The 20772-nt window shown below is 47.0% G+C and overlaps 1 protein-coding gene across 1 annotated transcript in view; it reads right to left on the bottom strand.

Annotated features, from left to right (window-relative positions):
- The window catches only part of MAP3K3 (mitogen-activated protein kinase kinase kinase 3), a gene marked incomplete at its 3' end in the record, with an annotated part of 53991 nt that overhangs the window by 29254 nt on the left and 3965 nt on the right, over window positions 1-20772 (bottom strand). The window contains exons 3-4 of the mRNA XM_021709337.1: window positions 10877-10917; window positions 4838-4937 (exon numbers count right to left, since the gene is read on the bottom strand). Coding sequence (XP_021565012.1) covers window positions 4838-4937; window positions 10877-10917 — 141 coding nt within the window. The remainder of the gene's footprint in view (window positions 1-4837; window positions 4938-10876; window positions 10918-20772) is intronic.

Below are 20772 nucleotides of genomic sequence, written 5' to 3'. Positions count from 1 at the left end.
TTCAGTCTTCCGAGTAGCCGGAATTACAGGCATGCACTACCACGCCCGGTTGATTTTTTGATTTATTGTAGAGATGAGGTCTCGCTGCCCAGGCGGGTCTTGAACCCACGGGCTCAGGCAATCCACTCACCTCAGCCTCCCAAAGGCGCGGGATTACAGGCTGAGACACCAAGCCCGGCCTTACTGTTTATTATTAACTTACTTATTCTCTTTCTTGTTTTATTTTTTACAGAGACAGGGTCTCGCTAAGTTGTCCAGGCTGGTCTCAAGTGATCCTCCTACCTCAGCCTCCCATAGTGCTGGGATTTCAGGCATAGGCCACTGCACTTGGCTCAGAACATATTTAAAATAAAATCTCAAAACTACTTACAGAAGGGGAGAATGTTCTGCAAATTTTATCATATTGCAAAAGAATTTCTTCCTGAGTGATATTCAAAGTAGTAATAGATAAGAATATTGGGATCAGAGGCAAACACATTACTGGAGTTAGTGTTAGGATTCAAAAATACCAAGCTACAATTCTACAAATGTATGAGAAGAGCCTAGTACACAGAAGATATAAAGAACTCTTTCAGGCTGGGCTGGTGGTTCAGCCTGTGTTCCCAGGATGTTGGGAGTCCAAGGCGAGTGGACTGCCTGAGCCCGCAGGTTCGAGACCACCCGGGCAACTTGGTAAGACCTTGTCTCTGCAATAAATCAAAAATTAGTTGGGTGTGGTAGCATGTGCCGATAGTTCTGGTTACTTGGAAGGCTGAGGTGGAAGGACTGCCGGAGCCCAGCAGGTTGAGGCTGTGGTGACTGGGGGCATGCTACTGCACTCCAGTCTGGGCGACAGAGTGAGACTCCAACTCAAAAAAAAATAAAATAAAAGAACTCTTTCAATTAAATAATAATTTTTAAAAAAAAATTTGTAAATGGGCAAAGGATCTAAGTAGACACTTGCCCAAAAAAGATACACAGATGGCCAATAGTACATGAAAAGATGTTCAAAATCATTAGGCATTGTGGAAATGCAAATTAAAACCACAGTGACATACCAGGTTATCTCTACTAGAGTGGCCTATTATTGAAAAAAGAAAGAGCCACTCCCTTGGCTCCCCTCCCTCTGTGGGAGATTTTCTCAACCAATCTTGCTTTGAAAAGGAAAAAGAAAATAACAAGTGCTGGTGAGGACAGGGGAGAAACTGCAAGTCTCAGACATTGCTAGTGGGTATGGAAAATGGTGCCACTGCTCTAGAAAAGCTGGGCAGAGCCTCAAAAAATTGAGCAGAGCTATCCATCTGACCCAGCAATTCCTCTCCTAGGTATATACTGCAGAGAACTGCAAACATACATTCATATGAAAACTTGTAAATAAATGTCCATAGCAGCATTACTCATATTCAGCAAAAAGTGAATCCCACCCAAATGTTCATCTACAGATGGAAGGGTACACAAAATGTGGCATAATATAATATTCATTCTTCAGTCATAAAAAGTAATGAAGTAATGCAGTACTGATTCATGCTACAACACAGACAACCCTTGAAAACATGCTTAGTAGTCCTTGCGGCCGGAACCGCCATCTTCTAGTAATTCGCCAAAATGACCAACACGAAGGGAAAGAGGAGGGGCACCCAGTACGCGTTCTCCAGGCCGTTCAGAAAACATGGAGTTGTTCCTTTGGCCACATACAGGCGAATCTACAAAAAAAGTGATGTTGTAGACATCAAGGGAATGGGTGCTGTTCAGAAAGGAATGCCCCACAATGTTACCATGGCAAGACAGGAAGAGTCTACAATGTCTCCATCATGCTGCTGGCGTTAACAAACAAGTCAAGGGCAAGATGCTTGCCAAGAGGATTCATGTGTGTATTGAGCACATGAAACACTGGAAGAGTCGAGATAGCTTCCTGAAATGACCAGAAAAAGAAGGAAGCCCAGGAGAAGGGCACGTGGGGGGTTCAGCTGAAGCGCCAGCCTGCTCCACTCAGAGAAGCACACTTTGTGGGAACCCATGGAAAGGAGCCTGAGTTTCTGGAACCTATTTCCTATGAATTCATGGCTTAACAGGTGTCAAAAATAAAAGATCTCTAGATCCCAAAAAGAAAAGAAAAAGAAAAAAAACATGCTTAGTGAAAAAAGCCAGACACAAAGAGCCACATCTCTACGGTCCTGCTTGTAGGAAATGTTCAGAACAGGCAACTCTAGGGAGACGGTAAAGAAGCAGCTGTCAGGAGCAAGGAGAGGGGAGCATGGAGGGTGGCGACTGACAAGTGCGGGCTTTTCTCGCGATGATCAAAGAGTCCTGGAATTAGATGGTAGACTAGATGGTGGTCACAATGTTGTGAAAATACTACAACACACCCAACTGCATACTTTATTTTATTTTATTTTTTTTGAGTCAGAGTCTTACGCTGTCACCCAGGCTGGAGTGCAGCGGCACACTCACAGCCACTGCAGCCTTGACCTGCCGGGCTCAGGCGATTCTTCCACCTCAGCCTTCCAAGTAGCTGGAGCCACAGGCGCACACAGGCGCACACCTGGAGCCACAGGCGCACAGGTGCCACCACACCCAGCTAATTTTTTATTTATTGTAGAGACGAGGTCTCATCAAGTTGCCCAGGTTGGTCTCAAACTCCTGGGCTCAGGCAATCCTCTCTGCCTCCCAAAGTGCTGGAATTACAGGTGTGAGCCACCATGCCCGGTTTAAAATGTATACTTTAAAAGGGTCAATTGTATCTCAATAAAGCCATGACTATAAAAACAAAAATAAAATAAAAAGTCAACAGATACTTCATTTGTGATTCTCAGTACCTGACAAGGCAGAGTCTAAAGGACAAAAAAAAAGAAAGGAATTGAGGGACTTTAAATTAACAAAATGTAAACTATTCAACTCCTGATTGTTAGTAGAGTACAGACAGACAAGTATGATCTAAAATAATAACTATTTATGTTTGGCGGTATAATTAATATCAGCATTAAGATTTAAATAAAGGGACTGTCCAACATTCTGAGCAGTCACTCTGATGGCAAGAGTTTGAAAGTGGATTTAGGGACATCTGGCATCTTTTGTTTTTTTTTTTGAACTGGAGTCTCACTCCATCGCCCTAGAGTGCAGTGGCACACCCATGGCCACCACAGCATCGACCTGTTGGGCTCAGGCAATCCTTCCGCCTCAGCGTTTCCAAGCAGCTAGAATTAAAGGCGCACGCTACCACACCCGGCTGGGTTTGTGATTTTTATTGTAGAGACGAGGTCTCGCCAAGTTGCCCAGGCTGCTCTCGAGTCGCAGGCTCAGGCGATCCGCTCATCTCGGCCTCCCAAAATGCTGGGATTACAGGCCTGAGCCACCGTGCCCGGCTGACATCTGGCATTAATGGGAACATTTGCTGAAAAAGAAAAGGGGACCAAGTCGCCGAGAAGCCCCTGCTAACTGCATGGCGCCTTCTGGAGTGCTGGTCAGTAGCCGCCTTCAGCCTCACCTCCACACGCAATCACAGAAGCCTAAGCTGCACTATGCACAACTTTTTGAAGTTTCATGGATTTGACACATGTTTTCGAGAGTCTCACATTCTGTACCTAAAATGTGTTAGTTTATATACTTTAAAATATCTCACCTGTATTATTTATTAACTATAGGGTTAATAACTTATATTCCCAGTTTGCTGTATTTCTAAAATTTGCCCCCAAAACAAAAGGTCAGATGGTCTTATTTTAGTAAGCTATTTGACAGTATATCCAACTGCAGTTGTATATTTTGTAGGAAGTATTTAGGCAAAAAAAAAATCTCAACACCTGCAGATTTCAGTCCTAAACTATGAAGAAAATTTCTAACTCTTCATCAAATAAACGACACAGTAAGGCTGTGATTCTTTTTTTTTTTTTTGAGTTGGAGTCTCACTCTGTCGCCCAGACTGGAGTGCAGTGGCCGCTCCCAGCCACCACAGTCTCGACCTGCTGGGCTCCCGCGATCCTTCCTCCTCAGCCTTCCGAGTGGCCGGAATTACAGGCATGCACTACCACGCCCGGCTGATTTTTTGATTTATTGCAGAGATGAGGTCTCGCTGCCCAGGCGGGCCTCGAACCCGCGGGCTCAGGCCATCCACTCACCTCGTAAAAGAGCCACGATGCTGCCTGGCTTTCCTGCCTCGTGCCCCTGACTCACTCAGTTCCCTTGAGGCACACTTCCTACTCCACATTCATGCGCACACGGCCTTAGACCAAGGCCCAGCACCAGCCCAAGCCTACTGCAGCTCTCCAGGCCCTTCTTGGTACTGCGAAAGCAACCAAGACATTCCAAGAATTCCTTCCTGGGGGATGTTCAAAGGAGGAATAAATAATAAGAACGGCTGAGGTAGAGCAGGGGCGGGGGGTTGAAGAAATCAATGGAGTAGGTGCTAACGTTTGGAAGAAACAAGCTCCAGTCAAGAGATGAACTCTGAGAGAAGCAGCCAGCACTCAGGACGGTAACAGATGACCTACTCAACAGTTTCCCACACCTCCTCAGCCCCTTTGAGCCCTTTGCCTCTTGCTAAGGTTTTGCCGGAGAACAAAAGATGCCCTACAAGATGCAGAGGAGACAACAGAAGCCCTAGCCATGATACCATATGTGATCCTGCCACAGAACATGGGAGCTACCTACACTGAATGAGTGGAGGGAATGGAGTGGCTGTGTAATCCCCGCCCCGGAGCCCCAAAGCTGAAATCCCAGAGTTCTTGGAATTAAGAAAAAGGGCTCACAAAAATGAAAACCTGCAGACAACGCCAGACAAACAAACTAAAAAGGCTCAGTTGAACAGAGGAAAAAAGGCAGGCGTTGACGCCTCTCGTCCTGGCCCCACCGTCGACCTGCTCACCTCATTGTTCATGTAATGTAGATCGAGAGGTTGCCCAAACACTGTTGTCACCTTGTGCTCTACATCTTCGTATCTCACAGGCCGGCCAAACGCTATAATTCTGAAAAGGAACAGAAAAGTTGGTTACCTGCGTATTTAAAATGCAGAGGGCCAGGCACGATGGCTCACACCGGTCATTTCAGCACTTTGGGAGGTGGAGACGGGAGGACTGCTTGAAGCCAGGAGTTCGAAACCAGCCTAGACACCACAGCAAGACCTTGTCTCTACAAAAAGCTAAAAAATTAGCTGGGCATGGTGGCACATGCCTGCAGTCTCGGCTACTCAGGAGGCTGAGGCAGAAGGATGGCCTAAGCCCAGGAGGTCAAGGCTGCAGTGAGCCGTGATCACGCCACTGCACTCCGGGCTGGATGACGGAGATGCCAACTCAAAAAATAATTAATTAATTAATTAATATAAATAATAAAATAAAATGCAGAGCTTAGAAAGCAATGACTTGAGTTCAGTCTCCTTTCTTCTCAACATAGGATTCTCTTTTTTTCTTCACTCAGCTTGCCTTTCTCTCTCATTGCTGCTTTTCTTCCCTCGTATCTACCTTCACCTTCTCGCTGTCTTTTGAGCACTTCTCAGGTCCGACAACAGGACCCACGGACAGTGCTCAATCCCAACCATGTGTCCCACCCTTCAGTTTAGGTCCTCCTGCCTATGACAGGATCACAGCGGGCCACTGGATTAAAAAAAACTATGTTCCAAATGCTATTGTTTGTTTTTGTTTTTGAGTCAGAGTCTCACTCTGTCACCCAGGCTAGAATGCAGTGACACAATCACAGTTCACCAGTCTCAAGCTCTGGGGTTCAAGTGATCCTTTCACCTCAGCCTCCCAAGTAGCTGGGACTACAGGTGTTTGCCACCATGCACAGCTGATTTTAAAAAAAAAACTGTTTTTTGAGAGATGAGGTCTCACTATTTTCCCCAGGTTAGTCTCTAATTTCTAGGCTCAAACAATCCTCCCACCTCAGCCTTCCAAAGTGCTGGGGTAACAGGCGTGAGTCACCATGCTAGGCCTCCAAATACTCTTGTTAGGAAATAAGCTCAAAAACCTAGAAACTGGAGGGAGCCTCAGTCCTGAAAACGTGATCTTAACTCCTAAGGGACTCAACTTCAGGCCTGGAAAGGGCATTACCAGGTTCATTTTTGAGATGCTATAGGAATCTCAATACCGACTTTCCTCAGAATTAAGTTTTTCTACTAAAGTCACAGTAGCTTGTCTTGAGTAGGTAATGTGCCTGATCAGTCTCCTTACCCAGTAGCATATCTGGGCAAGAAGGCAGTATTGGTATTAAAGTTTTGCTAGGGAGACTCATTAGATCAGCTCAAAGAACAGTAATATAAGGTAATCAAGAAAAAACAAAGAACCTAACAGAAAAACAGCCAAAAGATGAGAAATTCACAGAAGAGTTAAGAATGGCTAACACACACCTGAAGAGGTGGTCACTGTGCCAGGTAAAGTGCACATTGACACACCTTGTCTCCAGCATCCTCGGGGATACGAGAGCAGCAGCCTGCAGCCAATGGCCTCTGCACAGCCTGTCCCCTATATGCCGCTAGAAGCGGTGGTTGTTTCTTGGCTTCCCTGTTCCTCAGAGTAGGCAGTAGTGTGACCAGAGGAAGAAGCAGAAAGCCACAGGAGAGAGGGATCTAAGTCACTGGGTTTAAAAAGACCTGGCCAGATATTTGCTTTAATGCTCCTCTGTGTCAGGCTAGCTCAAATCTGTGAGCAGCACCAAGGCCTCCATGCACTCCATGACGGCACTACTCAGTGTAGCAGCCACTAGCCCCGGGGGCTCTTCAAATTGAACGTCTCTTCGTGACCAGCCTGGGCAACTTGGCAAGACCTTGTCTCTACAATAAGTCAAAAATTTAGCCGGGCATGGTGGCGTGCACCTGTACCTCTAGCTACCTGGAAGGCTGAGGCGGAAGGATCGCTTAAGCCCAGCATGGCATGGCTGCGGTGGCCATGAACGTGCCACTGCACCCCAGCCTGGGTGACAGTGAGACTCCAACGAAAAAAAAAAATATATATATATATATATATATACACACACATATATATATACACACACATATATATATACACACACACATATATATATACACACACACACACATATATATATACACACACACACACATATATATACACACGTACATTAAACGCCTCACCAACCCAGTTCAAACACTCACTTGCCATATATGCCTAGTGGCTCCTGTACTGGACACTGCAGATAGAGAATACTTCCATTACAACAGAAAGTTCTACTGGACAACGCTGATAGTTTATTGTTATAAACCACAAACTACCCTTCACATAAAGCCTACCACCTCAAGGAAGGTCATTCCTTCACAATTCTTCCTTTGTCCATCACTACCTTCCATTTTTGGAAATGATATTGCCAATTATGTTTGTCTCCATTAGGAAATCCATGCATACTGCAATCCTTTTTTTTCCTCTCAAATCAACTGTTGCAAGCAGTAATACTATTATCACTATCTAAATGGGGGTGTTTTCTGGAGCTTTTTGAGAGAATGGTTTTCATTAATTCCTAATAGCATATCAGACCCCTTTTTTCAGGGCCTCAGCTACAGTTCAAAAGGAGCCAGCCTGGATGGGTGCAGTGGCTCATGCCTGTAATCCCAGCACTTTGGGAGTCTGCAGTGGGGAGGCTTGCTTGAGGCCAGGAGTTCAAGACTAGCTGGCAACATAGCAAGACTCTGTCTCTACAAAAAATAAAATAATTGGCCAAGTGTGGTGCTGTGTGCCTATAATCTCAGCTACTCAGGAGGCTGAGGCAGGAGGATCAGTTGATCCCAGGAGTTCGAAGCTTCAGTGAGCTATGATCACGCCACTGCACTCTAGCCTGGGAGACAGAGTGAGACTCTGTCTCTTAAAAAAAAGGGAGAGAGGGGCAGCCTTTCTGGATAAAATACCAGAAGTCCACTCAGGTATCCCCAGTATACTACTGAAAAAGGATCATGCTCAGAGATAAATTCTCCTGCATTTGGCCTAGCGATGAATCATTCAAAACCCACAAAGGCAGCCTAAAAGTCTGGTCACGATCAGGGACCAGGTCTTCCAGATTAGTGAAATTCAAGCTGCTGCCATCCATCGACTCACAGGTACTTTTAGACAGCGCTTCAAAGAGAGGTCGAACAGCAATGACAACCACCCCATCGGCACCCTGTCATCAAGGTTTTCAAAGGGAAGGAGATCTAGTCTGCAGTTCTCCGCCTAGGCCCTCCCGGGGTTAAGAGGGCGGAGGGCCAGTGATCTGGCCTGAAGCAAAGGGAAAGGCAGCCCCCTAGAAGCCTGCCATGGATGAACAGGAAAGGTCACTACCTCTTTCCTCTTTTCTGTAAATTCTAATTCTAAAAGGTCTACATTCAGATAGTTACTACCCACATTCCCTGTAACAAGTAAAGACAAACCACAATGATATTCCCTGTCCACTCCTAAGACATGAAATACATGAAACGAGAGGTGTCTGGCACAGAGCACTAACTCTGTCGGTTCCCTGTGCCAGTTTTGTGAAGTCCTCCGTTCTACCCATGGTGTACAAACAGTGAGCTGCCATGGCTCCTACAAACAGCTCCATAAAGAGAGAATGCAGTTCTCAAAACCCTAACAGCAGCATGCTGCTGCTTGGGGTTTCAGAAGGCCATTCCTTCCTGATCACCTTAAATATCTGTGGTTTCAATCTGGCAGCTTCTCTGAAACCAAACACATATACTTTCTCAGTATAAGTCCGCTGGCTGTAACTGCATACCACTCTGGGAACAGGGAATTCAGGAGAACATAACTGTATAATTAGGTTCCCATATAATCGAGCTTTTGATTGGAAACTCTGCTGCCCAGAGCTTGGCTATCCCTCTAAAGCCCAGTCAGGTCAGAAAGTGTGAACAGCAGCAGCAAGAAAGTGACTATCTGACTTCCCTGCTACTGGCAGGACACAGAATAAGCACCTGGGCACAGAGTCTGGAAGACCTTCCTCCCTGCAGGACTGGAACAGTCCTAGAGCCCACACGGGAGCAGCAGGATCCTGGATCTGCACACTTCCCACAATGCTCCATGGGCAGCCTCGACTGCCCTGTAGGCATGTGGGTATGACTTCCCGAGGCAGGACAGCAGCCACAGACTATCCCTGGAGCTAGCCTCAAAGTGCCGAAAGATGTCAGCCGCAGAGGACAACCAGAACTGAAAACTGCCGCTGTCACTAAGGCCCTGCCGGTGGACTCCTAACATATGAAGACCTTCTCCTCATTGCATGCTCTTCACCTCCCCAAATGCACAAAGCAAAGGAAAAAGGGGATGGATATAGGTGAGAGAGAAAGGCAAAGACAGGGAACACATACTCAATCGAGGTACATTTATGTGCATATGTGCCATCATTCTGTATGCCTTTTTTTCCTTTGAGTCAGAGTCTCACTCTGTCACCCAGACTGGAGTGCAGTGGTACACTCACGGCCACCCTAGCATCGACCTGTTGGGCTCAGGTGATCCTTCTGCCTCAGCCTTCCAAGTATCCAGAACTATAGGTGTGCACTACCACACTAGGCTCATTTTTTTTTTTTTGATACATTGTAGAGATGAGGTCTCACCAAGTTGCCCAGGCTGGTCTCAAACCCCTGGTCTCAGGTTAATCCTCTTGCCTCGGCCTCCAAAAGTGGGAGCTACCGCGCCTGGCCCTGTATGCTTTTTTTTTTTTGAGTTGGAGTCTCACTCCGTCGCCCAGACTGGAGTGCAGTGGCCGCTCCTGGCTACCGCAATCTCGGCCTGCTGGGCTCCGGCGATCCTTCCGCCTCAGCCTTCCAAGTAGCCGGAATTACAGGCATGCGCTACCATGCCCGGCTGATTTTTTTTTGATTTATTGTAGAGATGAGGTCTTGCTGCCTAGGCGGGTCTTGAACCCGTGGGCTCAGGCAATCCACTCACCTCAGCCTCCCAAAGGCGCGGGATTACAGGCTGAGCCGATGAGCTCGGCTCCCTGTATGCTTTTTAAACATTTTTCCTTAGATAACTTGAGAAATTAAATGGAGTCACTTTTTTAAAAGAGGGTCTTGCTGTCTCCTGGCTGGAGTACAGTGCAGTGGCAAGATCACAGCTCACCCAACTCACCGCAGCCCCTACCTCCTGGGCTCAGGTAATCATCCTGCCTCAGCTTCCCCAGTACCTCCTCCAGGTACCATCATGCCCGGCTAATTTAGAAATATTTTAGTAGAGATTAGGTCTCACTATGTTGCCCAGGCTGGTCTCAAACTCCTGGGCTTAAGCGATCCTCCCACCTCAGCCTCCCAAAGTGCTGGGATTTGCAGTCACAAGTCACTGCATCTGGTCTTAGAATCCCATTTTTCTCCTCTGAGAACTTCTATCTTGGCTTCCCACGAAAAAAATAACAGGAACAATAACTAACATACTGATGATGGAGAAAAGGACAGAGAGTTTTGTAACATTACTTTCATTTACACAGGCTGAAAAAACTCCCTCTTTCCATCTCCTTAAATGATCTAAAATCTTTCACAACTGAAGGACTTGGTGCAGCTACAGACATCATGACCTACAGACACCATGAAGAAACTTCCAGTTCACCACTTGGCCCCATGTGTGGACAAGGCCAGAGTCACTCCACCGGACACATGAGAATCCTGTCCTCCCTCTCACCGGCGGCAAAGTGTCAGTGTGTCTGCAAGCCCTGACTGAGAAGAGCTGCAGTCCTTATGCCGAACAAAATGACACTCCTCACAGCAGGGGAGCACAGCAGAAGGGCGAAACATCAACAGCTGAAATGACTCCCAGTCCTGAGACCAGAGCAAAGCTCAGCTGGGAGGCTAAGACAAGGGTGCGACTCCTCTTTCTGCCCTATCCCCCCCATTTCCCAGCCAGTGGCCCCACGGGGATCAGGGCAGGGCAATGGCTTCCACGGGCACGATGCTTTCTGAGACCCTTAACACACTCGAAAGCAGCTACTCGTCCAAAGGCAGACTTACCGCCTCTCCCCGTTGTGCTCAAACTTGATTCTGACGTCACTCTGCCAAAAGGAATGATAGACAGGTTAGAGGCTCCTCTGGAACACGTCACTCCTGTCATTCCCAGGTAAGCCTTGGCCAGTCCTTCAGCAACAGTGGGCAAGCATTCCCGATGGCTCCTGGTCCAACTTTCCCATCCAGACAGGCACTCCTTTCCAGTGAGCCACAACTTCTGGTTCTCACCTCCGGGGCAGCGAAGTCCTCAGGACAAGATCCCAGTGGCTGCCCCACCTGCTATGCTCCAACATGCTGTTTCCAACCTCTCAGACTCTCTATCTCTACAGCTGGCTCTGGAAGTTTCTCCTACTATATTACCTCCTGATCAGGAATCCATTCCTTCTCGGCTGCTGTGACAGCAGAGAAAAAAGAAAACTTGCAGCTGATACTTTCTAGTTACATGACCACAGGCAAGTTACTTACTCTCTGCGAGTCTGAGCTTTTTAATCTACAGCGTGAGGTTAAACACACCTCGCAGAGTCTCTACAAGAACTAAACAAGGTACCTGACACATAGTAGAATGCAGTCAGTGGGCTTTGCTGCTGCTGCTGTTGGTATTAATACCAGAGATTTCCCATGATCCTCCCAAGGCTACTCCAGTGGGGGTACGGTAGGACTCTGGACAAATCGCCTTATACACCGTGCCCAGCGTTTTCCAAAATGACCATCCTGAGTAGCCTGTAAACCGCAGGAGGGCAGAGACCAGACCTATCTTGTTTCTGTATCCCCAGTGCCAAGCACAAGCAACGGCATATTCCATTTGTGTTTAATCAAATTTGTGAAGTGGATGAACTGAAGAACATACTGAGTGTAAAGATCAGAAATAAGAAGCAGCAGAAGTGTTAGAATGACAGAAAGCAAATGAAGGAGGAAAAGATATTGCAACAGGCAAACAAACAAGTGGAAGGGGTTGAAAAAATGACAGGAAAAGGAAAGAGATAATACAGAAGAAAAGAGCAGGTGTAGAGGAAAAGTAAGATTGCCAGGAAAACAGAAAACAATAGAGATGAAGGAAGAAAGAGTTCAGAGTCAATGAACAAAAATTATACGGAGAAAGACAAATTAATAGGCTATAGTTTGGAAGAAAGAAGAGGGCTTACGAATACCTGGAGCTGAGGCGCATACAGCAGGCAGAGCCAGGGACAAGAGAGGGAGAGTCAGCAGGCAGATGGGCGCTGAAGGACTCCCTTTCCCAAGGGACTAGGGGCTAGACTTCTCTTCCAGTGAACTGAGCTGGAACACTCTAGAAATTGCTAAAGACCCCACAGAGCCTTTGTTTATACAGATTATATCTGTTGATATTTACCACATTAGAAGTTCAAACTAGGAAAATCTACATGTATTTTATTCATTTAAAAATAGCAATTTAGCTGGGCTCGGTGGCTCCGCCTGTAATCCCGCGCTTTGGGAGGCTGAAGTGAGTGGATTCTCTGAGCCTGCGGGTTCGAGACCCGCCTGGGCAACTTGGCGAGACCTCATCTCTACAATAAATCAAAAATCAGCCAGGCGTTGTAGCGCGCGCTGTAATTCCGGCTACTTGGAAGGCTGAGGTGGAAGGATCACCTGAACCCAGGAGGTCAAGGCTGTGGTGGCCGGGAGCGTGCCACTACACTCCAACCTGGGCAACACAGTGAGACGCCAACTCAACAACAACAACAACAACAAAAATTACACATTAACATAAATACATTTTTACTTAAAAAAAAAAAACTACATTGCCAGGCACAGTGCCTCAAGCCTGTAATTCCAGCACTTTGAGAGGCCGAGGAGAGCAGATTGCCTGAACCTGCGGTTCAAGAACAGCTGGGAAGCTTGACAAGACCTCATCTCTACAATAAAAATAAAAAAATTTTCCAGGCTCAGTGGCTCAGCCTGTAATCCCACACCTTTGGGAGGCTGAGGTGAGTGGATTGCCTGAGTCTGCAGGTTCGAGACCCGCCTGGGCAACTTGGCGAGACTTCATCTCTACAAAAAATCAAAAATTAGCCGGGCGTGGTAGCACGTGCCTATAGTTCCAGCTACTCAGAAGGCTGAGGCGGAAGGATTGCCGGAGCCCAGCAGGTCGAGGCTGCGGTAGCCGGGAGCGGCCACTGCACTCCAGTCTGGGCGACAGAGTGAGACTCTAACTCAAAAATAAATAAATAAATAAATAAATAAATAAAATAAAAATTAAAAAATTAGCTGGGTGTGGTAGCGCATGCCTGTAGTTCCGGCTACTTGGAAGGCTGAGCCCAGCAGGTTGACACTGGGGTGGTCATAAGCATGCCACTGCACTCCAGCCTGGGCAACAGAGTGAGACTCCAATTCAAAAAACAAAAATTACATTTTTCCAAAAACATTTAGTGAGAGAATGCAATTTTCTTTACTGCATGGCTAAAGACAGCTGCACTCTCATCTCTGCTTCTGCTTTCAATCTGTTTGATAACACATCATGTAGCCTCTGGAACACTCTACTGTGCATTCTTCAGAGAATTAACGTGAAAAGGATAAATAAAATCTTAGTATTTTTTTTTTAATTGTAGAGATGAGGTCTCACCAAGTTGCCCAGACTGGTCTTGAACCCCTGGGCTCAGGCAATCCTCTCACCTCGGCCTCGGGCATTAAGCATCCCGTACTAAGCATTTTCCTAAGCAAATTTACGTGTATGAATTAAACAATCCTCACAACAGAAGCCATGACTATCATACTTATTTTACAAAAGACACTGATAAAGTGAAGCTAAGTAAGTTCCCCCAAGGTCAGGTCACATAGATTGTCAAGGAACGGGAGGACTAGAACCTGGAACCCTGGCTCTTAACTACGCTGTGCTACGCCGTGAGCGTCCTGCAGGTGCTGAGCGTAGTTCCTGTACTGGCTTCTTTTCTCCTTCCCTGGACAGTTGAGCAGCTCCCACGGACGAGCCTCCGAAGCCTGGCGCCCATGACTCAGCTGTGCTCTGCGGGCAGCCTCCTGCTTTCCGCCGTCTGATTCCTCGGCTGGCTCACAGAACCCCAAGTGCATCCCAAAGCCTATAGCCCTACCTGTCCCCCTTGGTGGGCACCACATCCTGTCACCTGCTCCCACTTCAGCCCAGCACAGCTTGGTGGAGTTCTCATTATGACTTTTTAATTAATAAATTTGATTGGTCGGGTGCAATCAAATTTGGTTCAGCCCGTATCCCAGCACTTTGGGAGGCCGAGGTGAGAGGACTGCCTGAGCCAGGGGTTCGAGACCAGCCTGAGTAACTTGGTGAGACCTCGTCTCTACAACAAATCACAAAAAAACTAGCTGGGTGTGGTGGTGTGCATCTGTAGTTCTAGCTACTTGGAAGGCTGAGGTGGAAGGAATAAAACTGTTCTAAAAATCAAATGTATTTGCTTATTTATTTACTTATTTACTTATTTTTGAGTCAGAGTCTCACTCTGTTGCTCAGGCTGGAGTGCAGTGGCACGCTCACGGCCACTACAGCCTCGACCTGGGTTCAGGCAATCCTTCTACCTCCGCCTTCCAAGTAGCAGGAACCACAGGCAAGTGTCACCATAACCGGCTCATTTTTCTTGATTTATTGTAGAGTCAACGTCTCACCATGTTGCCCAGACTGGTCTCGAACTCAGGGGCTCAGGCAATCCTCTCACCTTGGCTTCCCAAAGTGCTGGGATTATAGGCATCACTGCACCCAGCCTAGAACAGTTTTAGAGTTACAGACAAACTGAGCAGATACAGCAGTTCAAGAGTACCCACAGCTCCTTCTCCCCCTCAGACAGTTTCCCCGTTTAATAACAGCTTACATTAGTATGGGACATTTCTTTTTGTTACAATCAACTAGCTAATATTAATATATTAATTAAATTTCATCGTTTATTCAGATTCTCTCAGGTGTATTTTTCTGTTGACTTTTTTTTTTTTTTGAGTTGACGTCTCACTCTGTCGCCCAGACTGGAGTGCAGTGGCACGCTCCCGGCTACCAGCAGCCTCGACCTGCTGGGCTCCGGCGATCCTTCCGCCTCAGCCTTCCAAGTAGCTGAAACTACAGGCGTGTGCTACTACGCCCGGCTGATTTTTTATTTATTGAAGAGATGAGGTCTCGCCAAGTTGCCCAGGCATGCCTTGAACCGGAGGAGAACCGGCGGACTCAGGCAATCCACTCACCTCGGTCTCCCAAAGCACGGGATTACAGGCTGAGCCACTGAGCCCAGCCGTTTTCTGTTGATTTTTATCTAACTTTTTTTCATTTTTAAAAATTGTGAGGCCGGGCGCGGTGGCTCACGCCTATAATCCCAGCACTTTGGGAGGCTGAGATAAGAGGACTGCCCACGAGCCCACGGGTTTGAGACCAGACTGGGTAACTTGTCGAGACCTCACCTCTACAATAAATAAAAAAATTAGCCAGGCGTGGTGGCACGTGCCTGTAGTTCCAGCTACTTGGAACGCTGAGCCCAGCAGCTTGAGGCTGCGGTGGCCTTGAGTGTGCCCTGCACTCAAGCCTGGTGACAGAGTGAGACTCCAACTCAAAAAAAAAAAAAAATTGTGGTAAAATACACACAATAATAGCTCTCATTTTTTTTTTTTTTTTTAAGAACACGAGTCAAAGTTTTATTTGTTCATTTCTTGCATTTGAAGCACTCTTCGATGATATCCTTGGCCTGAGATTCTTTGCCTTAGTCCTTAGCCACTACACAACTGCAACCAACTCCTTTACATGTTTTCCCTCTCTGTCAATTTTACACAAGCCTATCCATTCCCCTAGTTTCTTGTTGCCATTAACCTTAATTAGGTTGATTTGGTTTTCAGCCCAAAGGGCCTCCACCAACCTTACGTACAGTCTCATCACAGTTGGATGCAAGCACACAGAGATGGGCCTGGCACTCATCTAAGGCTTTGGCAGCTTCGTGACGTCCCCATGCTAGGCCGTAGTGGATGAAGGTGGTCTTTAGCACCTCTTGTAAAGCAGTGTTCACGTCCATTATACCTCCAGCAGCAATGCCTCCCTCAGCCATGGCGGTGGATTACAGGAGATGCTGAATCTTGAAGCACCCCATGCCTCTGCCTCTGTGCAACTCAGTGGTGGCAGAGAAAGTATAGCTCTTGGCCGGGCTCAGTGGCTCAGCTTGTAATCCCAGCACTTTGGGAGGCCGAGGTGAGTGGATTGCCTGAGCCGGCAGATTCAAGACCAGCCCGGCAACTTGGCGAGACCTCATCTCTACAATAAATAAAAAATTAGGGCACAGTAGCATGGGCCTGTAGTTCCAGCTACTTGGAAGGCTGAGGCGGAGGGATCCCCAGAACCCAGGAGGTCGATGCTGGGGTGGCCATGAGCGTGCCACTGCACTCCAGTCTGGGTGACAGAGTGAGATTCCGACTCAAAAAAAAGAAAGAAAGCATATAGCTCTCATTCTTAATCTAGGACAATATTATATTTTTGATCCTTTTATGGTAGTGAAGGAACTAACATCACAACAGCCTTTTCAGACCAGGCTGTAGGCCCCTGACCGCTTCCATGTGTCACAATGTGCCCAAATCTGCCCAGTTCCTAAAGTTGAGTTTCCCCTGACAGGCTGACCACAATAGGCACAGATAAGAGAAGCTCAGCTAAAGACGACTTGATTCAATTCCTTCTGGTCAGCTGTTCTCCTTGGCCTCTCAGGCTTTTTGCACTGGGGGGCAACATCTTCCTCCTACCTCTGTGACTCTGTCCCAGCCCAGGGAGGCTGCCACCACTCCACCCACTTCTGCTTTTTTGCTGGTTCCTTGTCTTCACACCCTTTCCCAAGCCTTCCCTTACACACGGCAATTCCTTGACATATGGACTTCTGGCTTGTGGTTTTCCTCCCTGCTCATGTCTTCCCCTCGGTGGACCTCTAAATAGAAGATGCTCAAATCTTTCTCTCTAGCCCCAATCTCTCAAGTGACGCTTCATCTGCCTGCCATATATATTTGAGGCAGATATGGAGTTGTTAAGAACATAAGCTTTCAGGCCGGGTGCAGTGGCTCATGCCTATAATCTCAGCACTCTGGGAGGCTGAGGCGAGAGGACTGCCTGAGCCCAGGGGTTCAAGAACAGCCTGGGCAACTTGATGAGACCTCATCTCTGCAAAAAATCAAGGAAAATCAGCCGGGCGTGGTGGCACACTGCCTGTAATTCCAGCTACTTGGAGGATTGAGGCAGAAGCCTGAGCCCAGCAGGTCAAGGCTGTAGTGGCCATGTGTGTGCCACTGCACTCCAGCCCGAGCGACAGAGTAAGACTCCAACTCAAAAAAAAGAACATAAGCTTTCAGAGGGTCTTATGGAGAAAGAAAAAAAAAAAAAGGTAAGCCTAGGGAATATAGCAAGAGCTCATCTCTACAAAAAAATAAAATAAAATAAAAAATTGGCCAGGCATGGTGGTGCACGCCTGTACTCACAGCTACTCAAGAGGCTGAGGCAGAAGGATAGCCTGAACCCGGGAGGTTGAGGCTACCGTGAACCATTAGTGCACCTGTCACTGCACTCCAGTTTGGGCAACAAAGTGACATCCTGACTCATAGCCCTGGAGTCAAACTGCCTGCTTCAAACCCTGGCTCCTCAACTTCCTAGCTGTGTGACCTTGAACTTGTTTTTTAACCTCTCTCTGATTTGGTTTCCTCATCTGTAAGGTGAGAGTAATGATAGTATCAATCTCATGGAGTTAAAGAAAAAAATCAAGGGATATAATTGCATAAAGCGACTAGAACAGTACCTGATAGATAAGTGCTCAACAAATGATAACACAAGTTCATCGTCCTTTAGCCAAACCGTTGGGACCAAAGTGTTTCAGCATGCATGTTTTGGATCTGGAGAGGCAGCATGGTACCTGTTCCATGTATCATCTGATGCCTTCCTGGGATTGGGGTGCGTGTGTCTGGGACAGCACCCCTCTGGTAGTATTTCCTGAACTCCCTGTATTTCTTCACGCTAGCTTGGGGTTTTGTGCCTAGTTCTGATCAAGAGCGAGTAACAAAATCAAGTTCTGCACTCTCTTCTCTGGCAGTCACATGTCCTAGGACAGTGGAGTCTCCTCAATCCAACTTGCTGAGTGACTCTGGAGAAATATATCCTCCCCACCCCACTCCCCAAATTGGACATACTGTGTTAAATCCCTGAGTCTTGAGGTCTACTTGTTAACACAGCATAAACTATTTACCTAAGCAATTCTAATTTTTGCAATGAAAAGCAGAATATCCACAATAAATGGAATAAAGAAAGATTATATATAGCCATTTCCGTTTAGGCCAGGTTTGGTTGCTGCAAATGAGTTTGTTGCAAATTTTAAAATAAATAAATAAAAGAAACTAGAAAATTTCCTTTAGTCTGCAGTACTGTTTGGATTTCAGAATTGCAGATAACGGATTATGGACCTGCAAAAATAAAAACACACACATTCACACCCCTCACATATTCCAAGAGTTTTCTTCCACTGAAAACTCAAACTCAACCTAGCCATGTGTGTCATGTAAACTACCCTCTTAACTATTTTCTTTCTCTCTTTTTTTGAAAGAGTTGCAGTCTTGCTATGTTGCCCAGGCTTCAGTGCAGTGGCTATTCACAGAGTCAACCACAGCGCCCTTCAGATTCAAACTCTTAGGTTCAAGCAATCCTCTTGCCTCCGCCTAGTAGCTGGGACTACAGGAGCATGCCGTGGACACTATTCTAACATTGGTACTGCTGTGCTCTCAGTTACACAGGCTCAAACCTCTGAGTTATGCTTGATTCTTTCCTTCCTTCCCCCCTCACAGCCCGACAAGCAAGTTCCAACTTTCCCCTCAAAGGCCTCTGGCATCAGGATGTACTTCTCACTCTCCCTGACATCCCCCACACTAAGACCCCATCCCCTGGCTCCTGGATTCCTGAAGCTACGTCTGTACTTTGCAGCTCCTCCTTCCAACACACTCCACATTTCTCTAGTTCCAACTACCTCAATGCCAAATCTCAACCACTAATTTCACCATGTCCCTTCCTTGCTCCTAAAGTAATCAGTGGGCCGGGTTTGGTGGCTCAGCCTGTAATCCCAGCACTTTGGGAGGCTGAGGTGAGTGGATTGCCTGAGCCCACGGGTTCGAGACCCGCCTGGGCAACTTGATGAGACCTCATCTCTACAATAAATCAAAAAATTAGCTGGGCATGGTAGAGCGCGCCTGTAGTTCCAGCTACTTGAAAGGCTGAGGCGGAAGGATCACCGGAGCCCAGCAGGTCGAGGCTGCGGTGGCCGGAAGCACTCTAGTCTGAGCAACAGAGTGAGACTCCAACTCAAAAAAAAAATAAAATAAAATAAAATAATCAGTGATACCCATGACCCATGAAGGACAGTCTAGATTCCCTGCTATCATTCGAAGCCCCCTGGGTCTTAGGCTCCTTCAATGCACCTAATCATCTCAAGCTGTTTGTCCCCACGAGAACCCCTCTCCAGATTAATGCTCACTGCCTCCTGATACATGCCACATTCACTCCTTCCCTAGGCCTGTAATCAGTCTTTCCCAGCCTGGAGTGCCACCCTTCTTCCTTGCTACCTCACTGAAGTGTACACTCCTTTGCAGCAGGGTCAAGCCTCCCCTGGAAAGGGCTCCAGCCCTCCTCCGACTGGTTCTTCTTCCATGCCCCTGGCTCCCTGCAGAACTCACTCTCTGGACCATGCATTCAGGTACAGGCACATCCCGCTTTTTTTTCTTCTTTCATGTATCTCTCACTTCCCAGACAGCAAGATTCCTGGGGTACAAGGAACATGGCATTCGTTTCCTCTGTGTGTCTAAGAAACTTGACTACAGGTACATGTTGAACCAAATAGAGAGCTGCCCCAGCTGCTGAGAAAATGTCCCAGTGTAAAACCTCAGATCTAGGCAGGGTCAAGCTCCCTGTCCAGCAAAGGCACTCTGGTGAGAGGAAGAGTTAAAGCCATCCTCTGAAGACAGTGCAGGCCTCCAAGTAAGCTACAGACTCAGGAACTCGGCAGGGACAATCAGAGAAACTGACAGTAACACTAAACATAAGCAGAAATGAGCTTCTCAGAGTCTGGACTCAGTGGATGAACATGTAATCCAAGAGGGCTCTTAGGAATCCGGAAGAATCAGTGTTTAGTAAACAAAGGCTTGTGAACTAATTTGATCTGGCAAAAGCCACAGACAGCAGCCAGCATCCTTCTACCTTCTCCCTGGTCCTACAGTGGTCCCTCTCTGACTTGCTATACACCTTCGATGGCTCCCTACAACTTTGGAATTTGAGTCCTTTTTTAGCCAAAGATAGTACATAAACGAAAGGAAACTAAACTTTTACTTATAAGCATGACTCAGGAAAGTTGTAAGATATCAGTGAAAGAGATGATTATAAACAAAGCAGTCTTCTTACAAAAGACAACGCCAACCCCGTGTGTTGCTTTACACCCTATTTTCAAATTGGCCAGTCATCTTCGCAACAACCCTTGAAAGAGAACAGAAGGGCTACAGAGCCAGGTCTGTCACAGTCAAAGCAAAAGACAGCCTGCCCAATCACTAATCCTGCTGGGGGGACAACTCCTGGGGCTCTCTTCCCCTAGAGCTGATAGCCAAGGCCCTGCCCACCTGGGCTGCCACAAAGCAAGCTGCGCTTCCATCCTGAAGCACTCACTAGTAAACATCTGGAGGACCAGATCCAGACCCTAGGCTCTGTTCAAGTACCTCCCATTTTGACAAAATTCAAGGGAAACAGGAGTTCATGGAAATAATGATTCTATTTCTTCCTCCGCTAGGATTTTGAGAAATTAGGCTAGCTTCAGAAGCTTGCAAAGGATCACCAGACAGCAACAATAATCCAGTATGGGGAAAAAAAAACCTTAACCCTTTTGGTTCCACAACATTGTGCACAGTTCTGGTTAGAATCTTTGCCCAAAGCTCAT

The sequence above is a fragment of the Carlito syrichta genome, unplaced genomic scaffold (assembly GCF_000164805.1).
Source record: "Carlito syrichta isolate Samal-C Ts95f unplaced genomic scaffold, Tarsius_syrichta-2.0.1 Scaffold176084, whole genome shotgun sequence".
Lineage (NCBI taxonomy): Eukaryota > Metazoa > Chordata > Mammalia > Primates > Tarsiidae > Carlito > Carlito syrichta.
The sequence above is the reverse complement of the archived record's forward strand: the minus strand, read 5'-3'. Positions and strand labels throughout refer to the sequence as shown.